The sequence below is a fragment of the Priapulus caudatus genome, unplaced genomic scaffold, assembly GCF_000485595.1.
Source record: "Priapulus caudatus unplaced genomic scaffold, Priapulus_caudatus-5.0.1 Scaffold1, whole genome shotgun sequence".
NCBI classification, from domain to species: Eukaryota; Metazoa; Priapulida; class Priapulimorpha; order Priapulimorphida; family Priapulidae; genus Priapulus; species Priapulus caudatus.
In genome coordinates this window covers 1,479,255-1,489,221 of record NW_014577062.1, presented here as the reverse complement: position 1 = coordinate 1,489,221, position 9,967 = coordinate 1,479,255, and the positions used below count along the sequence as shown (strand labels likewise).

The following is a 9,967-nucleotide window of genomic DNA, read 5'->3' as shown; positions in this document are numbered from 1 at the left end:
GTATATATCTATGATTTTACATATGCCTCCACAGTACACTGCAGACGTATTGTCTAGACGCATTGTCTGGTTCGCTTGATACAATGTATACACAGGTTCACAATTATGATCAACATCGGCCACGCTTGCGCTTGCAAATATGCTATGCCTGCTGTATAAAAACGCTAGTGTGGCATAGTAAATTAGTAACTAAGGGCGCGCTCTCGCACTCGCTCAGATGCGCTGCCGTATAAAGTTGATAATTCAACAATCACTATCCCGATTATGACGATTTTTTTTTTACTATCCCGGCGGGATACCAAGCATTGAAATCTGGTATCCCGCACAAGAATCTGGTATCCCGCGGATATCGGGATACCGCTAATTTCGACCCCTGTTATTTAGCATCAGGGACTCTATATCGTGAGTGAGTCAACTCTCTGAACATTAAAGGTTGGTCTTAGAATTCTGAACAATCATAAATTTTAACAAATTTTTCGTCTGAACAATATGCCCCCCCTACATGAAATATAATTATTGAAATTGTGCATAATGACTAATGTAAACGCTGTGGCTATATGCCCGGCAGCCGGGCACGGTCTTCGATTTCATAAATGCCCGGCAGTTCCTAACCCTAACCCTAACCCTTGTTTACTTGAGATAACGCTAAAAATTAAAAACTGCCGGGCATTTTGGAAATCGAAGACCGTGCCCGGCAGCCGTTAGATATATGCCGGCTGCCGGGCATATAGCCACTCTGTAATGTAAATGGTCATGAATGATTGAAGGCTTGAATATATGATGTTATGTTATTTTATCTTATGTTATGAATTGTCTCTATGTACTAATACTAGTTATTAAATAAAATGAAAAACTACACGTAAGTTTGGTCTAGTTTATTTGGTTAGCTAGTCTACCAACTAAAAGCTAACTTTAAAACCTATCATTAAATGTACGGTACCTGAGTCAGTCAAACTGAGCATCTATAGCAAACGTTGTTTGTATTGTACGTGTAACCTGCCATTTTTCTAAATGAAGTATTTTATTTCAACAGTGGAACGAGAGTAAGCAATGACCAGTGGAGCTACACAGGCTGTATCCAGCGCGGATATTGTGATGTCAGAGCCACGGCATCACAGCTGTATAAAGCACAATAGCCACTCTTTCACACAACAGAGTGGTGCCACATACTCTATTGGTGGAGGTCACTCTTGTGATTTGTTTCACTTTAAGCTAAAGGATGTAAACAGCAGAAGTAGTGTGTTTAGGTAATCTACAATAATCTCTATATATATATTCAGTTTATATGTTCATAGTTTACTACTTATTGTAGCAATAACCCCCTAGGAGTTTTTAATTAATAATACATTAATTTGTACACATGTTAACAATTATTAATTAAGTAACAGAATATGTAAACTTTAACTGTGTATGATTTATGACAATGGATCTCACAAAGTACAGTTGCTGCAATAGGAGGCAATTTTTGCACCAGGATTTTGCATTCCTTAGAAAACTTATACCAACAAACATAAAATCTTGTAAAAATTAATTTACAAGCTACACAGCTTGTAGAATCGCATGAGCGTGCGTGCGTCCGGCCGTGCGTCCGTCCGTCCGTTCGTGCGTCAACAGTTGGGCACAAATCTTAACCGCTTGACGTACGGTCACGATATTCGGGACGTCGGGGGGATCGTCAAAACGAGTTGGGGTTTTGGAGGTTGGGGGTCAAGGTCAAAGGTCAAAAGGGTGTAAATGAAGGGGGAACATTTCCTTCTTAACTTAAGGTATAGGGAGGAAGTGCAGAATTGCACCACAAATCTAAACGGCTCCACCTAGGCTCGTGATAGTCGGTGTACAGCATCATGGTAGGAAAAGCCATCACTGTGCCGAAATTGGAGGTCACAGGTCAAAGGTCAATGGGGCACAGGGCAGATTTTAGACATTTTCTGAGGACATGGTCTGATGGAGCGATTGAAAAACTTTTTTGTTTCAGTGCCAGTGGTGACCTAGCATTTTTATGGCTTTCTTGAAAGGACCATGAAATGTAATTTCTGCTGACATGCGAAGAGTAAGTGTCGGATAACCTTTTGACCCTCAAGAAGCGGGTTAAACATAGATTTCTTTACTGTTAGAAAGAATTTGACTGCCGGGTTTGCTAGTAGAATCTATACATGCCTGGATGTATGAGGCTACAATGTCACACTGGAATTTCAAAAGCTAAATTTGGTTGAAGAAGGTTTATGCTCCTTAAATCGTATAATTTCTATGGCATTCTGTACTGTCAGTGTGTTACATGTAACATATGCCACTGCCAGTGGCCACTGCCAGTGCCAGTGCATGTGGTGGTGGTACTGTGTAGTTTTTGCCTGAGTTAATTAGTTACAGGTGGCAGCTCTCTATTTCAACCTGTAGGCTTGCGTAGGTAAATGGATGTGTGCTTACCTATTCCGTCTTGCAAATAGTTGTTACTACTACGTACGATGGGAGCTTCCATCTTTAATCTGAAGACACTTAAACGTACGCGCCATCTCGTGGCAACTTTCATAACGATCCCAACGAACATTCCTTTGAGAAGGTTCTTGATACCATCCCTGTGCCTTCCACTGTTTCGGCGTGTATGTGAACACATTTGGGACTAACAGGGTTTACTAGAATCCCACCACTCCACCACAGAGTCACCGCAGTAGACGTTAGATGAGCGCTGTCGCTCCGCGGCACTTGTTTCCCATAGAAGGTACAACTATCGGGTATATAAATATCTATTGTATAAACATAATGATATCTGGGCCACTCCTTGTTGTTAGTTCCTCCTTGGGCTCCTAGGCAAAAAAATAGTGGGAAAGTACTTGTAAGTGACAGAATAAATGGTTATATTGTTGCTGTTTCTTAGGTGTATCAGAAATGAACAGATTGGTCCCTGGAAATGGAAACCACGGTCCATTATCAGTGACTATGTTGCGCATCAGATGCCTAACCTCATGCAGGAAACAGTGATTCCCTTAGGTGCTTTAAATAAAGTCTTCTCTTCGCATTGGGTGGATAGCAGAAATGTGGTCTGTGCAACAAAGTGCAATCAGGTAATAAAATTTAATTACTACTTTGTTATTAATTATAGTTTCATTACATTACAGTGATAATATCTCCATATATATATACATATATATAAGTGAGATACTTAGAGGAGTTCCCTGCCGTTATCGCTCTACAGCGTACATTCCTGCGAATGCAAGTGCAGCATGGAAAGACCAATTAATCTGAAACTATCCGTCTATCCCTTCATCAATCTGTGCTTCCACCTGTATTTCTGTTTTCATCAGTGTGAATAGAGATGATCGGAGACTTTATCTGTTACTTACTCCTCCACTTCCATCATTCCGAAAAATGTGGTCTTTGTTGTTGACACATCACATGCTGTAGCTACTCTTGGTCAAGTTCATCACATTACCGTGTGATCTGCGATAATAGCAGAATAACCATCCTACTAATAGATGGCCACTGCATGCGGCAATGTATACAGTGATGCAACAGCATTACTTTGAAATGTCGTAGAACCCTCTAGTGTCTTTCAATATCAGCTACGTTGCTGAGTCCTCGGTCAAATTTAAGGTCTTACCTACACCTTTCCTTTCCATTTTCATACGTTTCCCATCAATGACAGCACAGCTCCTAGTCCTGCATCATTAAACCTTTAGCTTTTTACCTTAATTTGTGGTTAAATGTGAGAAAGATAACTTATGTGATATATATTCAGGGTTCTCCAAGAGCACTTATAGCCTGGCGGCCCGCCAGGCTATCGTCGAGCCCTGCCATCCTAAAATGCACCCGCCACTATAAATATCATAGCCCCCGGACCCCCTAGCACGCAAACCGCCTTCGGCGATTTGCAATTAGGACCGTAAAGGCAGCACCCGCCATGCTATAATGAAAAAGCTTGGAGAACCCTGATATTATAGTGTAGCATGTATGTTTGCATGCTTGTGTACGTGCATGTTTGAATGTGTATCGGTGTGCCTGTGTGTATGCATGTGCATGTGTGTGCTAGGGTGTGTTCACACATTTCCTGTTACTATACTATCAATCACAGATTATTTCATATCAGATCTTAAACACCTTGTCCCACTTTTTCCCCGGGCAAAACTGGGCACTTTTGCTAGTATTTAATGATTGTAATTCATGGCAATGAAGCACAAACCTATTGCTAAGTACTATGGAGTTGTGAGTGTTAAGCGATAATAATTGTTTTTTTTTAATTTAACTTTGACACATTGTTAATAATGCACACAATTTGTGTTATTATTATTAATATTATCATGTTTGGCAAACGGTTTTTCACCAACACAGATTAAATGTTTGTGTATAAACATAGAATCCTAAATGTGCAGCTAGTAAATAATATAAAGTTGGTCTTAACCATTTAATCGGAATTGCTACAGATATCTAATTAAGTTGTCGAGCCTACATTTTTATCACTGATTTCTTGTCCCCCCACGATTACGGTGATTTGAATGTCATCTCCGTTGTTCAGTTGTTCGTAGTTGACACGAAGACGTGCCGCAAGACGTTCATTCCGATCCTGAAGTGCAGTTCGATCAACGAGGACCCAGACTCGCCATGCGGCATTCACACAATCGCCGTCAATCGCTCGCGAACATTCCTCGCGACGGGTGCTGAGCACACAAACGCGGTGGCAGTCTACCGGCTGCCGACCTTTGACCCTGTCTACGTTGGCGAGGTGAGCACGTGCACACGGACACTTGGTTCAAAGCCGACGATGTTGTAGACTGGTTTACTGTCTCTTCCGTTTTGTAAATAGAGATAGGCAACAGGTATAATGTATAACATTGTTTTTTATTTGTCTAATGTTTTTATATCATAACTGCATGGTTGACCGTATGACCCAATTATTCTGCGTCATAATTGGCGAATAAGCTTGCTATGTAAACAAGAAATAGAATCCGACGTTCGTGTAGCATCATGTTTTTCTTATAGAAATGATATACTATAGCTCGGCTCTCTATGCATTTATGTTTACGTTTCTATGGTTTGTCTAAAGAGTCAAATAAATAGACCATTTAATGAACTGGACAAACGCCACAGTTGTCCACTTCACTGATAGTACAGGCATTATAGGCATTGCTTATCCCGATTAACAATGTGAAGAGACGGGGGAACCAGTGAACCCATGTTGTAGTCTCGCACAAATTCTTTGCAATGTAAATTCAGTGGACAACGACAGCTGAAGGTAATGGAGCAAGAGGGATGCACGAGAAGATTATGAGATGCTGCGTGTTCACATATCATTGTTTATATTCAGTTTAATTTTGTGATTTTGTGATTTTCTCTTTTATAGACATGGTAATAATTATGTGAGCCATGGTTTCTTGTTTTCAGTGTGGTCACAATGACTGGATATTTGACATTGTCTGGTTAGATGATGAATTCTTCATATCAGGTACAATACATTCTTCCTTTTGTTTCAATTGTATATAGTATCATGAACCTATGCCAACTGAAATTGTAGATGTCATTACTCGTGGGTTAATAATATTGTAGATGCAGTGGCTCCATCTGTAGTTCAATTTTCGGGGGGCAATATTCCAAAGTAGAATCAAATTTATTTTTGCAAGTGCAATTTATTACCTTCAGCACATAATAAATACAGGTGAGTGTAAGGGTTGCAGCCATACATGTTATTGAACACGAAATATGAACTACTCACACAGGCATTCTTCTCCTGTATCATATTATTCATAATTATAACCTCCGTCGACATAGTCTGGCTTTTGGTGCATCGATGTATGATATCGGTTGCACATTATAGGTGCTCGAGACAGTAAACTTGCATTGTGGCGTGTGAAAGATGACGTGCCACAGGCGGTGACCTCACTCGCCTGTCTCGGAAAGTATCCCATCGTAAGACCACTGAGTGTTAAGAAGTGCCAAAAAGCAGAAAAAGTGAGAGCTCTGAGCTACAACAATCATACACAGGTTTGCATTAATATCTACTGCTACTACTTCTGAATGCCTTTAGCCTCTGCTGAATCATAAGAGACAATCTTAATTAGGCTTGAAACGTGGAATGCGTTCACATAGCTTATTAAACCAATTTCCTCCTTACCTGTCACTGTGTACCAGGTGCTGTTTGTAGTGCTGCATCAAATTTTGCTGGAAAAGTTACAATAGTAGCTAAATTAGATTACACTTGATTGCCTTAATATTTTATTCAGTGTCTGGTATGTTTCTGCTTGAAACCAAGTATGGGTAATTTGTGAATTGTTTTTTTTTACAGGAGCTGGTGGTGCTATCCCTGAGTGCCTACCTTCACATATTCGATGCCCAGACCATGAAGCAGGTCAGTATTACAACACATTTAATTCTAAGTACACCGTTTATTATTTATAACATAAGTGTTTTTAAATGGTGTAATAGATAGATGGATGCATTAATAAGAAATTATCTGCTTTCAATTTTTTTGATTCGACTGTTACTAGTAACTTGGCTGTATTCATTTGTCTAAACGCTACTAGCGTATGGTCTTTGTATGATGAAACACTGCCTCCCATACCGACATCTTGTTTTTCGCCGCCGCAGAAATTCTCGCGGAAGTTGCCGTTCTGTCTTGAGAACGTCTGCCTGACGAATCACGAGGACTACGAGCTCTATGCCGTCGGCAGCAAGTCCCACGTCACGTTTCTCGACTCGCGCACACTGAAGCCTGTCAACTACATCGTGTCACCGTACCGGGGCTGCGGTAAGACTGCTGCAATCGAGCGGCGCGCTGTCACGCACTGCCGTGAAACCAATGCACGCCGGTGTTTAATTTACGTAAATTCAATTGGGTGGTCGATGTCAGTTCACCTACGTAGATGTGGTGTTGTTGCACACGTTTACATATATTAATGTTGTTTTATATGTATCACATGATTTTATGTGACATGGGATCAGGAGTATATAATCTCAAAGGAGTTTTACGGATTTTTCACTTTAAATCTTGTCATAAATAAAAACAACCGTGGCAACAAAGTGCCGTGGAGCGACAGCGCTTATCTCACTTCTACTGCGGTAACTCTGTGGTGGAGTGGTGGGATTATAGTAAGCCCTGTTAGTCCCAAATGTGTTCACATACGCGCCGAAACGGTGGAAGGCACAGGGATGGTATCAGGAACCTTCTCGAAGGAATGTTCGTTGGGATCGTTATGAAAGTTGCCACGAGATGGCGCATACGTTTAAGTGTCTTAAGATTAAAGATGGAAGCTCCCATCGTTTGTAGTAGTAACAACTATTTGCAAGACAGAATAGGTAAGCACTCATCCATTTACCTATGCAAGCCTACAGGCTGAAATAGAGAGCTGCCACCTGTAACTAATTAACACAGGCAAAAACTACACAGTACTATCCTGGTACTATCACCACCACATGCACTGGCTGTGGCATAAGTTACATGTAACACACTGACAGTACAGAATGCCATAGATATTATACGATTTAAGGAGCATAAACCTTCTTCAACCAAATTTAGCTTTTGAAATTTCAATGTGACATTGTAGCCTCATACATCCAAGCATCAGGGGCGTGTACATGGGGGGAAAGGGGGGGGGGTCTAATTTCAAAGTTTTTCTGGGGGAGCCCCAGACCCCCCCCCCTTCGCGTGCTCGCAAGTTTGGGTTACGGTTAGACCCCCTCCCCCCTGGTACAAATCCTGTACACGCCCTTGGGCATGTATAGATTCTGCTAGCAAACCCGGCAGTCAAATTCTTTCTAACAGTAAACAAATCCATGTTTAACCCTCCTCTTGAGGGTCAAAAGGTTATCCAACACTTACTCTTTGCATGTTAGCGGAAAGTACATTTCATGGTCCTTTCAATAAAGCCATAAAAATGGTAGGTCACCGCTGAAACAAACAAGTTTTTCAATCGCTCCGTCAGACCATGTCCTCAGAAAATGTCTAAAATCTGCCCTGTGCCCCATTGACCTGTGACCTCTAATTTCGGCACAGTGGTGGCTTTTCCTACCATGATGCTATACACCGACAATCACGAGCCTAGGTCGACCCGTTTAGATTTGTGCCGCAATTCTGCATTTCCTCCCTATACCTTAAGTTAAGGAGGGAATGTTCCCCCATCTTTTACACCATTTGACCTTTGACCCCCAGCTTCGACATCCCAACTCGTTTTTGGATTACCCCCACCACGTTCCGAATATCGTGAACGTACGTCGAGCGGTTAAGATTTGTGCCCAACTGTTGACGAACGCACGCACGGACGCACGGCCAAACGCACGGACAATCATCCGATTCTACAAGCTGCACCTGACTACGTCAGATGAGCTAAAAATGCATATGTGTAAACTGTGTAACTTGACACCGTGTTTGACTACAATTTACAGAACTATGGAAGTTAATAGCTATAAACTGATTTCAGTAGAACTACAAGATAGGCAAATAATAAAGGTACGAAGTAAGCTCAATAATATATATAGACTTATTTATTATTTGTGGCAAAATTTAAAATGGACAATCGATAAAAACACGGGAAATGCGTGTCAAACTCCTTTTAGATTATTTACTCCTGATAATTTTTATTAGTATTAATGTGGTGTTGCTTGCAGGTATTCGCTCAATAAGCTTTCAAGGTAACATCTTAACAGTGGGAACGGGCACCGGCTCAATTTTATTTTACGACATCAGACAACGAAAATTCTTAGAGTGCCACTGTGGTCAGATGTCCAGTTTGATGGTTGGCCCAGGCTACTTGGTGAGTTGAACCTATTGACCTTATACCGAATTTCTAGTGATTATTCATTGGGTATGTCAGTTACAAGTAGTGTGCTATGTAAGAAACGACATAGACTACGTGCATAATGAATTGAAAAGCAGGACGTCGAAGTCTTTGCGAAATCATAAAAGTATTGTCCTAATATCCTGGTTTGTTAATCTGTCGACATGTTGAGCTGCGAACTGTACGTAATGCCTTGCCCTGCTTATTCAGCACAGAGACGAAGTCTACCAAGAACTCTTCGCAGGCGAAGTGTACCGTAACGCCATCTATACCCACTGTTATGATGCAAGTGGCACGAAACTATTCGCTGCTGGCGGGCCACTGCCAGCAGGACTGTCGGGAAACTATGCCGGAATCTGGCAGTAGCATCATCCATAGCGTGTCGGACAAGGCAGAATTGTGAGGCAACTACATGAGTGCAACAGACCGGAGAAGTGCAGAGACCAGACGAGTAACAATAAATCACACACAAACTTACAGGAAGCCGATACAGCAAGCTTTGGCTCACAGTCTCTATCTTGACCTGCTGCTGCTGTTGCTGCTGCGACAATACACCTGACACACGAGTGTGGAATGATCTCAAAGTGGTGACACCAGGTGACACCTCAGTCTTGCGCAGTGTGTCATACATAACACTGAGCTCTGCGATGAGCTGGTTACGGGACGTACATTCCTGCTTGTTATGCCGACCCTGACATGCAGGCACCACACATGGAGGTTCCACGTGCTGGTGTCAGTGGCATCTCAAACCTTCCATATAGATGCTAAGGTGCCAGATCACACTTCACTTCCCTTGATAGATGTCCCGAGAATGGACAGCACTCCGTGAAGCACTCATACGTTTATTTGTTTTGTTTATATATATATATGAAATCAGGAGTAGATAATAGGGAAGGAGTGTGACATCAATAAACAAAGAAAATTCGTCATTTACTAGCCTTAAAATACCTACGATTTACTACGCGTAACTCATCTAACTTGAGCTCAAATCGTACACAGTACATTCGCCTAGCATCGTGCGAAATCGTTTCCTCGTATACACAAGCAATCCGGAGATACAGACTAAAACGTACGACACGATTATCCATTCTTTGGCCATCAATCCGAGCCGATTGCCCGCCTATATTCAAACAAAAGGCAGCTACTAACGCGATATTGCTAACTCGGCGAGGCATGTGGCTCGCTGGGAGATTAGGCAACGCAACATT

At 41.7% G+C, this 9,967-nt stretch overlaps 1 protein-coding gene across 1 annotated transcript; it reads left to right on the top strand.

Annotated features, from left to right (window-relative positions):
• Positions 1-1,037: 1,037 nt before the first annotated feature.
• Positions 1,038-9,668, top strand: LOC106809306 (DDB1- and CUL4-associated factor 12-like). Its single transcript, XM_014812386.1, has 9 exons — positions 1,038-1,247; positions 2,873-3,059; positions 4,508-4,714; positions 5,374-5,434; positions 5,804-5,970; positions 6,272-6,334; positions 6,574-6,733; positions 8,590-8,735; positions 8,970-9,668. Exons 1-9 carry the CDS (start codon positions 1,051-1,053, stop codon positions 9,123-9,125), a joined length of 1,344 nt encoding a protein of 447 aa, XP_014667872.1. The 5' UTR covers positions 1,038-1,050; the 3' UTR covers positions 9,126-9,668.
• The last annotated feature ends 299 nt before the right edge of the window (positions 9,669-9,967 follow it).